General features: G+C 43.0%; 1 protein-coding gene across 1 annotated transcript in view; it reads right to left on the bottom strand.

The window, feature by feature from the left end:
* GMPR (guanosine monophosphate reductase) overlaps positions 1 to 16,305 on the bottom strand; it is a 36,327-nt gene extending 20,022 nt beyond the window's left edge. The window contains exons 1-6 of the mRNA XM_065752332.1: positions 15,950 to 16,305; positions 11,372 to 11,491; positions 10,613 to 10,696; positions 9,073 to 9,246; positions 2,917 to 2,998; positions 975 to 1,081 (exon numbers count right to left, since the gene is read on the bottom strand). Coding sequence (XP_065608404.1) covers positions 975 to 1,081; positions 2,917 to 2,998; positions 9,073 to 9,246; positions 10,613 to 10,696; positions 11,372 to 11,491; positions 15,950 to 16,036 — 654 coding nt within the window. The 5' untranslated portion in view covers positions 16,037 to 16,305. The remainder of the gene's footprint in view (positions 1 to 974; positions 1,082 to 2,916; positions 2,999 to 9,072; positions 9,247 to 10,612; positions 10,697 to 11,371; positions 11,492 to 15,949) is intronic.
* Between the last annotated feature and the right edge of the window lie 2,459 nt (positions 16,306 to 18,764).

Consider the following 18,764-nt stretch of genomic DNA (forward strand, 5'->3'; position numbering starts at 1 on the left):
ACACAGGCATTTCCTCACAAGGATAACAGTCACAACCCAGTCAAACAAAACTGGGCCTTTTAGTGATTTCACATGACAGTAGCTCTACAACTTAACATGCAGTCTTCTCCTATAGCCACAGAGGGAGATTGTTGAACGTACGGGTACCTGTGAGTACAGAATGATGGATAGTCCTATGCCTTCCTGATTATCAGCTGCCTTACAGACAGCCTGCTGAGTCTCTGCAAGCCTGGCACAGTCAGGGGCACACTGACTGGCTAAGCATGCCTAAGCATGTAGGACCTTCACATACTGAAGGCTCCAGTCTAGCTCAATCTGAGACCATGCTTATAGATTTCCACGCAAGGTGAGTCTGATCTTACTGGTAGACAGGAAGCTGCCATTAGCAGGCAATGCATATGTATCTTCTTTATTTCCCTCAGCAGACTCAGCATTTCCCCAGAGCATCGGTGGCAACTGCGCAGCTGTGCTCACCCAGACCCATCTCTAAAATGCTCCTGTTTCTGCACAAAGAGCTCTGTGAGGATGCTATCTGAATCCATCCAGCTACCAAGGCATAGACAGATGTATCATTTTACCTTGTACTCCCCTCTGCTGCCTGTCTGTCACTTAGTCCTACTCTCTTGGGAAGGCCATGTTTACATTTTACTCATTTTTCAGAAATCTCTTGTAGGAAGTACTGTTTTGCTTCAGTATGAGAATTATCAAGCTTCTTATTCTGTTCGGGTAACAACACACTCCATTCAGTGAGCAAGAAGCAGCTTCCCAAAAGCACAAAAAGGAATGAGATGCCCTAGTCTTTTTAAACATTAAAGCAAGTTGGTTCCTTTAAATCTTCACCTAGCAGCTAGTATAGGGGTCAACTCGAGATGACAGAAAGATAGCCTTAACATGAAGGGTACCAGACTGTTTGATTCTCCTATTCTGCAATGGTTTGCACGGTGGGAATCTGAGAGCAGATGATATTTACTTACAGAGATGATATGTCCTTTCAAGCCATGTGCTGAGTCTGCACACTCAATAACAGCACTTAGCTGTGGATAGCCCACCCCTGTCTTAATCCGAGTGGTACACACAGAACCTAGACAAGAAAATAAGAGAAAAAAAACACAGGCAGTTAGGCTGACAAAAAATGAATCACAGAACCACCATGGTTGGAAAAGACCTCCAAGACTGCTTTCCTTTCATAGTGGGGGAAAAAAAAAAAAAAAGAGTATTTGTCTGCTCTATTTCTCATGAAGTCTCTATTGCAAATGTTATTTTCATGGATAAAAGGAAAACACAGGAAATTTAATCTTGAAATGCTACCACACTACTTCACGGGAGCTGTAATTAAAGTGACTAACATCCCCCCCTTCTCCAGGTCCCCAGTTCCCAGTTTAGGTCTCATCCATAACGCTTTCTGCTGAGAGATTTAATGCCTAATGGGAAAGAAATCTGACCAAGGTGCCTGAATGGAAAAGGGACAAAGGAACCAGAGAGTCTCGCTTCAGCGAGGCTCAGCATCAGCTTTTAGTATATGAATTTCCAAAAATATTTCTATTTATCTCTTTTCTACATATGTTTTAAAAAAATCACAGAAAATATGTGAGGGTGTGTGCATACATATATGGTGTGTGTGTGACTCTGTGTGTGTATATATATATATATATATATAAGGTATACATATTGAAAAAGGTATAAGCATATATATAAAAACTCCAATTACAGCTTGAACATCATAACACAGCTATGGATCTTTTGGAATACCTTCTCTTCTTTTCAAGAGAAATTAAGTGTCAAAATGAGGATTGCTTTTTGATGGTCCGTGTCTTATCATTTAGGATACAGGCCATAAAGGTTTGCACGATAACAAGAAAACAGATCCTAAACCAAATACAGTGAAATCTCTTCACCCAACTGCAGTTAATCTCTTTACCCAACTGACATCCAGGTACACTCAAAACTGTCAGTAAAGCAAAAGTTTCCAAAGATCTTTCCAAGAATTGACAATGTGTAAACACTCAAAAGTATTTCTGCAAAGTAGGAAAAAAATGATTTTAAGATAACCTCCACAGAGACAGCATATACTTATGTGCCCAATGCTTTATAACAAATCACTACCATAATCCACAAAATGGACTGCTGACTAGGAGAGACCTCAAGAAGTGGCCTTCTGCAAGGAACACCTGTTACCTGTGTCATTGGCTGGTCAACTTGTAAAGTTCTGTGCTGGCAGTTATTCAGGGAGGATGACAACATTTAGTCTTATCTGTTTCTCTACTCTGAAGCTACAAACTATAAAATTACTACTTTTATATGTGAACTTTCCTGTGACATTGCACCACAACATCTCTGTTGCTTACTCTTCAACTATTTTGCAGTACTTACTGCTGTTTGACGGACTCCCATGGAAAAACTGCAACCTCTGTTACATCATCATTATATCCAATTTACCCATTCAAGGACCATACCATTTGGCAATACAGAGTAAACAACCTGCCTGCACTGCACTGGCTGATCACAGCTACACTCTCAGTGGTACTTGCTAGCCAGTTTAAATGTAGCCCCTGAAGGTTGACCCCAGCTGCAGTCTGGGAAAGAAATGGCAATGCAAAGGAGCACATGAACAAACACGCCAAGAATAAAATACGACATAAAATACCACTGATTATATTAGCAACTCAGTGCTTCCAATGATAGGTATCTATATTTCCTGGAAATGCAATGTTCAAGATTTCGTAGTACATCACACTAGCACTCTGCCCATGTATTTCTTAAACATCCTATGGAACAAAGGCACTGTTACTTTATTGTCCTAAGTGGTCTAGGAATTCTGACAAGCAGTAAGCTGTGGCATAACATTCTAGTTCCATCTGGACAACTAAGTCACCATTGTTACCATAAACCACCCTTATTTGACTGGATTTGACTTACCTGGTCCAATACCCACTTTAATAATATCTGCTCCAGAAAGAATAAGTTCTTCTACCATCTCTCCTGTCACCACATTGCCTGCCTAGACAGAAGGAACAATATCACACACACAGGAAATTTTAAGACTAGTGCAGCAAAGACTAATTGTGGTACTGTAGAGTTTTATCCAGATCTCTTACCTGCTACATATCAGAAAGAATATAGCTCACCATATTCTTCACTGCACACGCCACTGAAATTAAATAGATTACACAGGTACAATCTGGACTCTAATTAATTTCATGATTAGTCCAGTAAGTTGAGATTGCAAGAGATAAGTTTCAAAACCAAGTCTGCTTTGGATCCCAGCTCTGTGAAATGTCTGCAGAATGTTCCTAGCTAGTAAAAACTGTATATATTAAAGTTACATGAAACATTATTCCAGTTGCCCCCATCATACATTTGAAGCTTGCACTGAGATAAGACAATTCATTTGTAAAGACTAAATTTCTAGAGAAAACCTCTTATGTAACAATTTCTCAGGGCTTAGCACTTGCTTGTAGTAGTACTGATATAAGCAGAGCAGAAAGCAAAGCCTAAAACACTTAATATCTGCTTCATTTGTACTGAAGCAAAACATCTGCAGAAGTTAACATGAGCTGCCCAGGAAATGTCAGACAAAGCCTATACTCCAGTTATTGTTTTTTGGCTTCTAATTCATCATTTATTTATTTTTAATGAATTTTACTCCCCTGTCTGGCAAGTCATGATCTAAGGCACTGGAAAAAAAGCAATGATAAACTTAAGAAGCAATTTGAGGTGTATGACACAGGACTAAACTTTTTTCAAAACTGTATGCCATTAACTTAAAAAAAAAAAAACAAAAAAAAACCAACCAGAAATAATAAAAGAACTGTTGGGAAATTGAGTATATCTAAGTACAGCATTTCCAGCTAAGTACTGCTTTCTGCTCAGTGGCAATTTGTTATACTAAGCACTGCACAATCCAAGGTGAGGTGACAGAGAGCATGCTGCTTACAGCTGGGAAGCAGTCTACTTTGGGAAGGCAGATGTCTATCTGTGAAGCACATTATAACTTGGAGAAGTACTGGAGTACACGCGACAGATTCATCAACAGGAGCAAGCACGTATTAAAGCCAGTGGCTCTGTGAGATTCAGGATCAAATCTCTATTTAAGCTGAACAGCAGTGTCTTATTAGCAGTGCATGGCAGGTTGTCAAGCTGTCTCTTCAGAAACATTAACCAGACGTTTAATGCAAAATTACTGCTAGAGAATGTTGTAACTGCATACGTTGGTTCAAAATGCTCATCCTAGCAAGGAAAAGCACTTATGCCTCCATCATGCGTCCTTTTCCTGGAATGCATGTGCACACACCAGTGTGTTTCAGTATTCCTGAATCTGCAGATCCTTAACAACTTTTCAGGGAAGATGTGAAGCTCTACATAGCAGACTTCAGCCTACTGAAGACAGGCTTGCTTCACTTTTCAGACCTCTAAGAGGACAAAAAAACACTCTCATAGAGATACAGCTATCTGCATGTGAAAGAACTGTAGTATCACAGCTGAAGAGCAGGGAAAGCTGTTTTCTCCCATCCAGCTGACCTCTGCTTCCACTGAAACCAATGGCTGTTTTATCACTGATGCCAGCATGGCAGCAGAGGAGAGGTAAAAGGACTTTTGAAAAGCCCAACACCAAGATAAACCCAGATCACTTGAAGTGGGAAAAAAAAAATGGATAATATGATTGTAAAAAGACTGTGACTAAAGAGATATTCTTAGTTAATTTTAAAGGAGGTTCATAAAGTAAGCAAAGTAATTGGAACTTGTATGAAGTAGTGCGCTTGGGAAAGCAGTCAGGGAACATAATTGGTAGATGTATTATATTAGCAAAAAAAAATGCTCAACATATTAATGTATTACTCATCTGCTGTAGAACTTTCTTGAAAAAAAGATATACCCTAGTAATCACTTTACTGCTAATCTAACTTTGCTACTTTTGGCAGTAAAATAATAGCATCAGTAACAACTGCAAGCCCCTGCAGCTCAGGCTAACCAGCATACTTTCAGTATGGTCACCTATTAGGAGCTCTAGCAAATTTCCCTGGCTGTGGGTCTGGCCTTACGCACTGAGGATGACATTCAGCTGTAGCATCCCTCACTGTGAGGTTTCACTGAGTATCACCCTGGCTCATTCCACACCCGTGATGACCAAACTGTGGGTCAAACCTGAGGGAAGTCCTGACCTCAAAAAAGTCAAAGGGAGTTTCACTATTGACTTGAGGGGGATCAAGATTTCACCCAACAGGATTATAAAGGCTACAGCTTCTCTGACAGAGATATAAAATTAGTGAACACAGTAGGGTAGAGCCTCTGAATCTCAGTCAGGCATTTGATACTGTGCCTCATAAAAGCCTGCTATAAATATCGACTCACACTGACTAAGACAGGAACACTGCTGCACTGATTGAAAGCTGCTGACAAATGGCAATGGATCAAGCTGGGGAGAAGAGTCTGTGACAACAGTTCTCAAACTTTCTTCTTGTATCCTAGAGGAAAATGCAGTCTGTGCTTCCACACTACCAGAACACTGTCAAAGGACACTTCCCACCCACCAAAGGGGTGCTTTACAGTAAGATAGAGATGATGCCCTTTGCTAGGCTGACCCACATCAAGGTGGGAGTTTGCGCTCAATACAGCGACTGATCCAAGACTGCCTTGGCAGCATCACTGTCTCTGACCCTGGGATTCCAAGCTGGCTTCTGTTTTGGGACTCCAGCCCATGTGGAAACACCATAACTAGACTGCTGCTTGTTGCAGAGAAAAAAACTAGGAGGCAACCACATGGTTTCTGCCAACTGAATTCTGATGCCACTGAGGCCATGAGAAGTGCTGCTACTGACTCCAATTGGAATAACGACTTCTGGCCCCTCCTGTCTCCCTCTGCCTCTGGTTTTGAAGTTCTGCTCTCCTTCTTCTCTGGCCTGCATCTTGTGGGGGCTTCTCCTTTTGCAAGCATGAACCTGCCTCAGCCTTTTCCTTTCTGCTATGCTCTCAGCTCCTTTCACCATGGCTTCTTTTGTATAACAAAGAGAAAACTACAGTAAAAAAACTCAGAATAAATATTTGGTAAAGCTTGCTGGCACTGATATTTTAGCCTGCTAAAGAGACCTCCAGTAAAATGGAAGAACCCTAACACCAGCAATTACCCTATCAACCACACTTACTGCTAGAAAGGTTCTGTCCCTTCATCACTAATGTCAACTCAAATTTTGCTTTAAACATCTACATGAGGCACAACCCAGAAATTTGATGCTATGCTACAGCAGAACACCCAACTGAACGACTACTCTTGATTCTGGGAAGTAGAACCAAATCCATGTGGCTCTCATGAGTTCTGCTTTTTCCTCCATCCTCAATCTAATCTAATTCAAGGTAAGTCACACAGTCCTTTTTTTGCCCCCACTTGTGTTCCGTATCTTTTCTCTTCCATGGATAAACTGATATTTCTAATTCACTACAAAAGGCAGGAGTGAAAAGATCCAGGGCAGAAGAAAATAAGGAAATGTAATTACAAAAGTATTTAGAAAAGGAAAAACTTGCTCTTGAAAAGCACTTACGCAAGACACATCCTTCATCTACACTGGAGTATCGGCCCCAGAGAGTACTACGTTAATCACAGTTGCCTTGCACATCAGATTTCAGCCTCAGAGCTGAACCCATTACGTGGCCCCTGGGAGCACATACTCCCTGAGACCTGGGAATGGATTATTGTTTTGTACTGCACCGCAGCTGACTGTGGAATGAATGGTCATGCCGAGGAAAGCAAACAAGACAGCCTGCAAGGTCCTGGAGATTGCTTTCGGCTATGAGAAAGCTCCTTTATTTTTATATGTTGTATTTAACTGCTAACACTTTTGTTTGAAAGCCTCAACAGCAGATGGCACACTGCAGGCATAGCACAACAACATCAAAGCAGCCAGAGAACAGACAGCAGCAGGACATGTCTTCCAGAGTACCATAAAAACAGTCTAGATGAGTATTTCAGCCAGAAACATCTTCAAAGGGTCATTTTCGTGTAGACTGTAAAGTAAACTCATTTGGAAATGGGGAATAGGTGTCTCTCCCTAGCTGAACTGGAGAATTTCGGAGGCTGCACAGACTCTGGAAGCCTTGGAAAACAAAACACTCCAAGTCTGTTAGCATGCTTTTAGGAAAGAAAGTTTATTCCTGTTGCAAGAGGTGAAAAACGACAGCCATACTAAGCCATAATCAAGAGAGAGGAGCCACAGTTGGAGAAAGCAAGTAAATAAGTCAGGGCTGCATATGTTTTAAACACGTCGTGCTCTCAGGTCAAGACTTATAGGAAGAAAAAAACTTAAGGTACACAAGCAAAGGAACTAAAACATTTAACAGACATGCAAGATGGATGAGACTGGCACAAGGACGTTGGATTTAACATCTGGCCTGATTCTGGCACTTACACAAGTGCCTTCAGAGCAATTCTTCTCGGTTGAGTTGCCAGCAAAGTCAACAGTCTGTGTGGAGGTGGAAGAGGGAATTACAATTTTCTCACCAGCTCAGATAAGGAAAAGGTTTGGCGTTTTTTTGTTGTTTGTTTGTTTTTAATTCTGTTTAATCATAGAATCATAGGGGTTGGAAGGGACCTCAACAGATCATCAAGTCCAACCCCCTGCAGGTTCCCTTCCACAACACTTGAAGCCGAAGCCACTGGAGTAATAACATCTATAATTATTATAGATGTTAATAATACTTATAATATAATACCAATATTATAGTTATTGGTATTATTACTTATTACTGGCTTAGTTACTAACTCCAAAGCAAGGAAACAGCTCCTTCCCTCACTACTGTGTACAGGAAGCAGCCAGCTTTAAAAACTCACAACTATCACTTCAAACTTTCAAAGGTTCTCCCCAAAGTCATAAGAAACGGGGACATAGCAAAAAGCTTTCCACTTCTGCTGGGAGGTGATGAAAGATGCCTATTTATCAGCCTATGGTAACCCAGGACCCCACCAGGCACTCCAGATCACCTCAATTTTCCAGTGCTGCCATCATTCAGCAGGCAAGAATGCTGCCTTCTACTGACACATGAGGAAAGAACAAAGTCTTCTCTGCTTGAACATGCAGTTCCCTATTGAAACAAGTCAAACTGTGCACTTACGATCACTTTAATGCCATGTTTATTTTATGTGTGAACTGTTATGCTTGGCATGAACAAGTGGGAAAGTGTTACCTAAGCACATAACTCCTTTGCAGCAGCGGTGTGAAGAAAGTTTGGTAGCCTCATTAAGATTCTGCTGCTTGAGAATTTCTGCTATTCTTATGAAAACAAATTCAGACTCACTCCACCAAAAGCTCTGAGAAACAATTAGAAGGAGGGCTTTGCTGCAAGTATTCCCATTGCTGATGCAAACACCTTACTCTTAGTGCAAAAGGACCAGAAGAAGTACAGCAGCAGAGAAGGAATAGGAATATCACAGAAGGGGCATGAAAAGCTCTGGTAGTGACTGTTTTGCTCCCTCATGGTCCCATTCACTACTACACAAGTCCCCTATGGTTCTTCTCATATAAACAAGGGTTAGCCTATGTTCAACCTGTGAACTAAGAACTGGAAATTGCTATTGGCCTCAATTGACCAAAGATATATGCACATTCCTGCAGGAAACCTCAGCTCGGAATCACCAAAATAAACCTACGTATTTTTATCACTAGAGGTTACATTTGGTGCAGGCAGAAGGATGTGAGTAGTAGAAAAATTGGATCAACCCAGCCTGAAATGTCAACATCATACTGCTGAGCACACGCTGAACAGAAATTTTAAGCAATGGAAGACTGACAATGCCAACATGTTATTAAACCATCATCATTTGGCTCAGATTCAACACTTGGCTGAACTGAGAGATGAAAAGAGCTGTCCTCTGTATTCTCAGAAGAACATCTGTCCACATATATTTGTCTGGAAAGCAAGACATTTGAGTCAGTCTTCCTTTTCTCTCTTTTTATTTTTTTTCCTCCAATAAGGACACAAATTGGTGGAACTACTACACGGCACTCAATGCCTATCAGCCAAACTCCAGGACCTTTTCACAGACAGAATTCACACACACACCCTCCAACCTCTCTACAGACTTACCATAATGGTGTGATTCGGGAACAGGGCACGGACAGACTTCACAAACGTCACAAAATGTTCTGAATAGCCATTTGCTACATCCAAGCAGATGTATCTGATAGGTGGGATGGCCTCGAGAATGCTCGTTAATTTATCCAAATCAGCTTTTCCACTACCTGAGCTTGCTGCTACATGCTAGAAAGAAAGAGGGAGAACAAAACGATGTAGCAATTTGTAAAAAATAAAAAATAAAAAAAAAATGCAGTTAAAACCCTTTGAACATCTTCTGCATAGTCTTGGGAGGGCTTCAAGGGAAACCTGTGCTAGAAACTAGTTAAAGTCATGCTATATAGTATTAAATAAATGCCTTCCTGGCAGTACCAGGAAGGTTACCTCTGTTTTGTTCACAGCATCTAAAACAAAGCAAGGCTACTGCTTTATGAGCACTTCATTCCCAAGTGGCTTATCATAGTCAAATATAATCACCTGAAATAGAAGAAGGTTCAGCTATATTTAGATTAACAGACACAGAAGTTCTAACTTGGTGTATGTCCAGGAAAACAGTAGCAAAATTTGGAGTAGTAGATAGGGATTTGGATTTAAGTTCACCAAATCCTTCTCTGACCTACAGAATCACACTACAGTGCAGTTTGGATGGGGACTGTAGTCCAGACCCCTTGCTGAACCAGGGTCTGCTACCACCAAAAACAAGCAGATTGCTTCCTCCTTTGTTTCTGTAAGAGTTCTTTTCACCAGAAAAATAGTTCCCATGGCAGTTGGTTCAAAAAACCTCTTCAGAGACCCAAGGGACACAAAGCAAGTCAGTATTCAATCTCACTAGGAGAGCCTGCTCTATTGATGAGGAACTACAAGAACTACCTAAGTGTCAAAGGATATTCCCACGATGACTTTCTAACCTATAGCGGCATATAAGGAATCTTGATGAACCTAAGTGATAGACTGGCTTTCGGACAATTCTATAATCAATAGTCTACATAACGTAATTCTAAGGTAAGGATACAGTACAGCTATGCAGTGCACTTTCCTAAACAGGACACATTTCAAAACTGTGCCAAACTCTAAGGAGTACTGGAGATAATGAGACTCGCTCTTCTATTGGTGGAAGGAGGTAAATGGTAGACACACACTCTCACAAGCTTCAAAACTCATCCCTATTTGAGTCCAGCACCCATACTACTCCTACTCACAGTCTCTGTGTCTGCTCTCCCTTTCCCAACACTATCACAGCTCCACCAGGAACAGGAGGCCCACAAACAGACCATTTCCCAGATCCTTCCTTCTTGTTTGTTCAGGATACTTCTCTTTTCTCTCTAGGAATATATATACTTCGCTTTTTGCATCTTAATGTAAGCACTTCCATAACAGACTCAAACAGCTACTCTTTCTAAACCAGGACAAGCAACTTCTCCAGATGTGTTTAAGAAGAGCAAATGTCTTCATTCCCCCAACACCTCACTTCACAACAGTATTCCCAAGAGACCTCAAGGTATGTGAGTTCAGAACAAACCAATAAACAATAATTTATAGTATGAAAATGTACCTCAAGGCATTCTGGGTGATTGGCAGCAAACAGTTTCCACTCTTCCAGAGAGTAATGCTTGTGAATTGCAGTGAACATTGCATGCTAGCAAAAATAAGAGAACTTATATTAATGTCCAAGTTAGTCATCTTTCCCTCAGCTATGGAATAACGAACAGAATATCAGAAATTCCCATTTTAAGTACAGACTCATCTTGCATGGAAGAATAACAATGATTAACATTCAATAAGGGACCAGGCTACTACAGATAGCTCTCCAAAGGTAGCTTAGCATTCTTCTACAACATTTCAGGATCAAGTTGCTGACATTTAATAAAGTTACGGTCAATATTTTGCTTGTGCTTATATGCCACGAGAGATTAAGGTGAGGCTTGAGGCCACAGGCTAATTAACTAGAGACTCCTGACTGCTGCAGTTTTATTCATTAACCCGCACTTTCAAAACCATTCTTAGCAGTTTTTTTTTCCTGCAATGGAACATATATACACATCAAGAACTAAACTCTAGAGGTCCCCCACCTGAAGCTGAGCTACATCCAGTAAACATTCCCACTAACATAACTCACTAATCTGGGTCTCTCTCTCCAAGCAACGGTGCTGCTGTAAAAGCACAGCAGCTTTGAAGCAAGACCACACCTTACAGTTCTTCATTTTATAACTCCTCGCACCCCCATTCTCAATGGCAGCTAAAAATTAACAAGGGCTGTTCACCCTTATCCACTGGGATCCCAACTGTTGTAGAAATGAGAACCAAGACTTACTTTAGCCATAACCACGGCCATTTCAAATGTCCCCACAGTGTCCATGTTCGCCACTATAATGGGAATTCCTGTGTATGTCTGCTTGGAGTTGCGGAAGGTGAAAGTGCGCGTGAGGTCAACCTGCAATAAGCAAGCACACGTTCTTTTCAGTAACTGACTGATTCCTAAGGAGTTTTACGACTGATTTCACTGGCAGCAGGTTTGAATAATGCTGCTTGCTTTTCCTCAAATATTCCTCCTTTCATTCAACTATTGCCTCACTCAATTTCATATATTAACGACAACTTCTGCCTTGCTAACAACAAAGAAATACAAATATGAAGTACTGTTTTCTGCATTAGAGCGCTCTTGCAGAAAAAGAAGAGGGTTGATATTTAAAAGAACAACAAACACAATGCGATGAGTTTGGAAGAGACAGATCAGGAAAGAAAGGACGATGACAACTGTGGGTGATTTTATATAGAAGTAACCTCAGCTGTTTGTGTGGCCGCCGGAGAAACCAGGGGTGAAATCCTAGCTCCACAGAAGTAAGAGTTGGAATTTCCTCTGACTCAAGGGCATAGATGGCTCTGTCCCATTCTTTAATGTAAATGATAACATAGTAATTCAAAACCAAGTTCACTTTTTGCTACAGCTACTGGCTATACAGTATGAAAAATCATACCTTTGTTTATTAAGCCATAAGGCAACCTAATTTCTAAGTTATTTTCTTACAACTGTGTCAGCCTTTGCCTTCAAAGTTAATTCTTCTTCAGCATTCTCAAATGGTTGCAGTAACATCAGTTATTTTGCTCTAATACAAGAGGAATACCAAAAATTTGATCAGCTCCCACTGGTCTGCTTGGCACCTTGCAAAATGGAAAAGAAATGTAAGAAATGCTCAACAGTAAGATACTTATTTAGATTTTGAAATGACACAGTGAAAATGAAGGCTCTTTCATAGTTTCATTATTCCTCACTTTCTTAATCCAGGAACAGCCAGTGACCTGGCATGAACTGAAGATCAGCACCAGTAAACAGGCAATATAAAAAATAGAGTACTTTGATCATATACTCACAATGTATTCTGAGCTCTGTCATATTGTAGCTACACTCTGACTGATTAATTCGGGGATTTTAAATTTTTTCATCACTGGTTTAAGAGAAACAACTTGGTGTCTCACTGACTCATCATGGAACAGGTCCTCATTTTGTTAATCTTGTAAGTGAAGGGTCACTTCAGAGGACAATCCAGGATTTATTTTAACTGAGACTTGCCCTTCTTCCCATTCACTATCTGGGAGGCCTGTTTCTCCACCCACCTCTGCTGACATAGCATTGTTTTATCTATTTCTGCTGCAGCTAACAAGGGGAGATAGTCAAGGAAGGCATTTAACGCACTTCATTCACTTTTTATGCAATTAACTAGAAACAAGGAGAAAAAGAGTACCACACAGCTAGTCCTACAGAGACAATGGTACCAGACAATGGTACCCACAACCTCACACTTATACAGGGGAAAAGTCTCTTTCAAATTAACTTGAGTAAACTTAAGAAAAGTCTGAGGCAAGATGCAAAGCTGCACAGGAAACGTAAGGCCATTAATGTCAGTGATCTGCACTTTCACCTACTGTAACTTTTGATATACAACTTCCTTTAGCCAACCAGTTAGAGATAGGTCATGCAATTATCCACTCAGCTGATAATACTGTCACAACAGTACTTGTGTAGGATAATTGCAGGACTTCCTCTAGTGAGACTTTTGTAGTATAAGAAAAGGAGAAATGCTGCAGGGGGCTGAACACACTTACGAGGGGCTCTAGTTCTCCAAACATCCAATGCCAAATGTTAGGGAAGGAAACATCAAAACCAAGGCAAGATTTAAAAGATTCCTTCCTTAGCCCACCTTCCCAAGTCTCAAGATGGAGTTTAGAGACCTCTGAAGACAAAAACGCTTCTCCAATCCACTGAGGTAAATAGCCACTCATGGACAAAGAACTCACCCAGTATTTTTATTGAAAACATTCATATACTTTGTCTCTCTGGTATTCCATAGCAATAAATTCCAAAGCTGATTTAATACTACATAAAAAGCATGACCTTTACCTCCTAACTACATTCAGTGCTTCCTGCATCTTGTTTTATGAGAGGCAACCAGCAACCACTTCTCAGTTTCACCTTCTCTATTCCACTCCTCACTTCTGGAGTTGTAGCATACCCACCACAGTTGCTTCTTCTCCATACTGTATAGTCGTGGGGTTTCTTTTTCCTCTCACATGGAAAACAAGCACTACTGCTATCTTTGCTGCTGTTTTCTATAGCTACTCTGGCATGGTATGCTAGTCTTGCGAAGAATATTCTTGTGTACTCAAGATGAGCATATCAACTTCCTTTAGTAGCCCTTCTGACCTCTTTGTCTATCGAATGCTGCTGAGCTGGCGCTTTCAGAGATCCACAACTCCAAAATCTATTTTCTGAGAGGAAAAAGCTAATTTATAGCTTATTGTCCTATGCACTACAAAAAATAACTTCAGATCTAGGACTGCTCACCAGCTTTCAACAAGAGTAAATGTTCCTTCAGGAAAAAAAAAAAAAAAAGATCATAAAATGGGTTTTTATTTTTTAACTCCTACCTAGACCTTTGACATATGAAAATATTAAGACTTGGGCTGTTCTGTTAAAGCTCCCAGGACTTAATTAAATTTACAAATTCCAATTCAAAATTAGAGGACTACATATCCCATGCGCTTAACATGGGACATTCTGCAGAGGCTAAGTCCAGCAATGTAACAGGTTATGGGAATGCCAACGTGCCACTGACAGACAGTTCTGTATTCCTACAGTCTCCAATCCTTGCTTTCAACAATTTTACAGTTTGAATTCAAACTGTAAGATTTCTGGTACCCTTTCAAAGAGAAAGAAATGATAGAAAGTGAAGACAGTGCACGGAATCAAAACCAACTATCAGCACAAGAGCTGCAAACAGCACAGACTGGATAAGGAGCTGACTGCACAGATAGCTAGCCTTGTGCAAATTGAGGCATTCACACCAAAAAAGCAAAACCGTTGCTGATAAAAGCCTCAAAGCATAAGCTTGCTGGGTAAGAGGCACTGTAGTGTGCTACCTCTGTTCCTCTGCCAGCACTATTTATTTATATTCTTGTTTTGAGGCAGACTGTGGCTGTCCATTTCAGATCTGGCTCTCACAGACACTGTTTATTCTTGTTGCTATAGCCTCAGTGATGGTGTCCAATTTCTTAACCTTCATCAGTTTCCACTGACCCCCCCCTCCCCCCCATGACATGCACTTTTTCTCATCTGAAATGCTTTTAACAGTTCATCATAGCCACCCGCTACAACCCTGCCATATCAGCTCATGTTCCCCCTATCATTTTCCCTTCCCAGCAATCCTGCTATCCACAGCCTGCATGCTGCTAAATATATATCCAACAGCGCCTGGGAAGAGTGATGTACCACTCGCTGGAGCACAGCTCCACCTGTTTGCCAGGCTGGCACAGTGACTTTTATAGGGACTATGGGTGCTGAAATCAAAGGGCCAGAGAGGGCCTAAGAGCTGTGTGAGGTGCCTCCGTGCCCTGTGAGCAGTAGCTATACACCATGAGCCACTTAGCCCAGACATTACTCCTTGTAGTTTAGAAAAGGCTAACCTGAAGTGACCCTTTCACTGAAAAGGTCCCTTGAGTCTTAGTCCTGCACAGTGGCAAAAAAGATCAGCTCAGCTGTTGACCCCAAGCCCCCCATCCACGCACCCCTAATAGACACAACCACCCCTGCCTGCCCTTTCCAGGCTTCTCCTTCCACCTCATTCCCTCAGTCTCGGTCTCTCACAACTCTGCTTCCCCTGGAGAAAAGCTTAATCCTCTTTCCATCTCCCATCACAGCGTAAAACCTTCATCAGTCAAAGAAAATCCTTTCTCAGCCTCGGGGTTACACGAGGTGAGCCAGAAAGCACCTTCGCACCAGAGGCGGCCATCTTTCCCGGGGAGGCAATCCCCACCGGATTTTCTGGGGCCTTCCCCGAGCAGGGGCGAGAGATAGCTGCGGGGATGTCCCCGCTCACAGCAGCCCTGAGCCAAACGAGACTCAGGGCCGAGCAGGGCACAGGACGGGTTACAATGGCTTGCGGGAAGCACAGACCCACGAGGCTCCCGCTGCCACCCGATGAGCTCGCAGCCCGGGGCAGGCTGAGCCGCGGCTTTACGCGGGCGTGACAGCGGTATAACGCAGGACGAAGACGCACCGCCGCAGTAGGGATCGCACCCGGCACGCAGCGTAGCTCCCCCCCGCTCTCCGCAGCGGCACCTGTCGGCAGCAGGCAGCCCCCAGACCCTTTTATTTTCCCCTTTTTTTTTACCCGCCGAGGAGCGGTGCACTGCCCCGACTCTCAGCCCCCCTTCCCACTCCCAAAAGTGGCACCGCATCCACCCACCTCCCTCGCAAAGGGCGTTTCGATCGGAGAGGGCACGGCTACGTTAGAGCGGGGGATAAAAATGAAGCGGGGAAGGAAAGAGGGCGGAGGGGTGGGGAAGTTCAGGGCTGAGCGGGGAAAGAAAGCATGCGGGGTTTGAGTGCCCCCACCTCGGATCTGCTTTTGAGGCTGCTTCGTTTGGGTCTGAGCAGGACATCTTTAAAGTCCAGCTTGAGGTCTGCGTCTACCCGGGGCATCTTGCTGAGGCTCTCCTGGCGGCAGCGGCGGACCCGCTGCACTGCGCTCCGCTTCGCCTGCCGTGCCGGGGCGGCCAAAGCCTGCGGGCCGCGCACGGAGCCTATTTATAGGGCGCGAGGAGAGCGGCGCGGCTGCCGTGCCCCATCGCTTTATTAGGAGCGGGCTGCTGTCAGCCGCGCAGCCCTTTCTCCCCCTTCTTGTTTCCTTGCCGTGCCTGCGTGTAGAGAAGAAAGCGAACAGGGACGCGGCTCCCGCCCGCAGCCACCGGCGCCGGACACGGCGCGGGCACGGCGGCTTAAGGGCAAAACAAGGGCGGAGGAAATGGCGCCTCCGTGTGACCGAGCGGCCCTGGCGCTGCCCGCGCCGGCAGGGAAACCCGCCGCTATGGGGACTCCCCGGCCGCCGCCTGCGGGCCGACGGCTGCGGGCCAATGGCCGCCGCCCAACCGCCGCCCCCTCACGCCGCCCGGCTCTTGTGGTGGCCGCGGCTGAGTCGTCTTCCTCGCGCGCGTTACAGGATGGGGCAGTGCTGTCTTTTTTTTATTTTTTATCTAAAAGTTGCACGCGTCAACACCCTTCGGCAGAGCTCTTTGCCTTACTGTCCTGGGCAATTTAGTATGACTGGGTGTGAGGCTCAGGCTTTATACAGCAGGCAGACATTTGGGTGCTTGCTGTTTTGAATGTCCGGGTGAAGAACACTTGGATCTGGCTTCCAGGAAGCCTTAAGCTTCACAACTCCGGAAGATATTCCTTGAGAATTTTGCCATTGGGACTGCTCCCCACAGAAATGTTCAGGCGAAATAGGACTCATTACAGTCAGTCTCACCTGCATTACCAAGGCTGTTCGCTCGGTGATTTCTCTGCAGGCTTCACTGGTATAACAGAGCTACTAAAGTTTGTCCTTTAGAAGCATACTACATCTCCCACCATTTACTTTTCAATAATAAATTGGCACCATATCCTTTCTTTTCACCTCAAGGAATGGATGAGGAGCAAGAAAGAAGCCCCTGGGCTGCACTGTGCACGCAAAAAGTCAGCACTGTTGTGGCTAGTCGGTGTTGGAGGCTATCAGCAATACTTGCAGACCCCCCAAAAATCCACTCCTGATGCTGTGCTGCTCAGCAGAGCAGGATCAAGTTAGGGAACATATAAACAATGTGTAGGTTGATGAGATCTGATGGGGTGCACCCACAAGTTCTGGGGAGCTGGCCAGTCCTACTGTGAGACCACCTCCATTATCTTTGAAAGATCATGATTTATGGGCAGGTTCCTGAGGACTGGAAAAAGCAAACAGCACTCCTATCTTCTAGAAGAACAAGCAGGAGAGCATGGGGAACTACAGAACAGTCAGCCTCACCTCATATCTGGAAGTGTGACAAAGCAAGTTATCTTGGAAACTATTTCCAAACACATAAAGGACAAGAAGCTGACTGGAAGTAGTTGGCATGAATTTACCAAGACAAAATCATGCTCAGCTAACTTCTAGTTTGGTGGATGGAGTGTGAACAATGGATGTTGTTTATTTTTATTTTAGCAAGGCTTTTGACAGTTCCCCATAACATCTTCATAGATAAGCTGTTGGAGTAGATGAAAGGACAGTGAAGCAGACAGAAAACTGACTGACTGAACTTCTTGGTTTGAAGGGTTGTAATCTGTGACATAAAGTCCAGCTGGAGGTTGGTCACATGGTTTACCAAGTTAAATGTATATGGCATTAAAAACATCCCTTTTTATAGATACTCAGTTTTCTTCTAATTTAAATAACTTCCTCACCAGCTCCTCTGTACTAAAGAAGCCAATCAGCGGTAACTTCTGAGCACCAGACACACCTCTAGGGTGGATGTTTAGTGAGATAGTCATTATTTATCAACGGAAACAAGTAGCCTGATGGTCACAGCAGATGCACAGCTGACAACTGAAGCTCATGCTGACTTCTTTGCTGTGGTTCCCAGTAAACTATTATAACCTCATACAGCTCCATACAGACAGCCTGTAAGAGCGTTATCTGTGTGTTGAAGGAGTGTGGTGAGCAGTAGTAGTGTTCAAGTGCCCCCACAAGCTCTGTGTCACAACTTCATAGCAAAGTGCACATCTGGAAAGAGCAACACGCTGCAGGATATGTGATAAAACTATATCACTGTTAAGGAAAAGCAGTGTGTTTGGGAAAGAACCTTGTTTTCTTAAAATAAATTAAAATAGTTTTTATTTTTCTGTTTGAATTTTGACCTTGTCAACTCTGAAAAGCATTTGCCAGTAGCTGGATCGAGAGACCTAACTCAGCAAACCCTGCAAATGCAAGCAGATTTCTTTTGGCTGTGTAGATAAGGGAGTTTCTCTAAAATATCACTGGTACTGCAGCATCGACACTGTGCCTTTTGCTGGCCTTGATAGTCACCAGAAATGGGATGAGTGAGGCTGATACCCCTGAACTACATAGCTGTGCCAAGCAGACTTCAGCCATGTGCATAAAGATCACTTTTTCTAAAGAGGAGAGAGTCATGCCAGAGATATTTTCATTAAATTCAAAGTTATTAAGTTATCCTACTAATCAGTATCTGAGCACCAGGCCTACACTGAGTTTGGTAGGACAGCCTTTCATTCAGGGTACAGTTTTCTCATGAGTAAGTATCCGTATCCTTACCTTTTGATTTCAGCAGGTTTAAAATGCTAATTATAAGTAGTCATAACAATTAATAATTAATGAGACTCTGGCCTTCCTTGGCTTATG

Source organism: Cyrtonyx montezumae, unplaced genomic scaffold (assembly GCF_038088225.1).
Source record: "Cyrtonyx montezumae isolate F1298 unplaced genomic scaffold, pur_monq_1.0 scaffold_8, whole genome shotgun sequence".
NCBI lineage: Eukaryota > Metazoa > Chordata > Aves > Galliformes > Odontophoridae > Cyrtonyx > Cyrtonyx montezumae.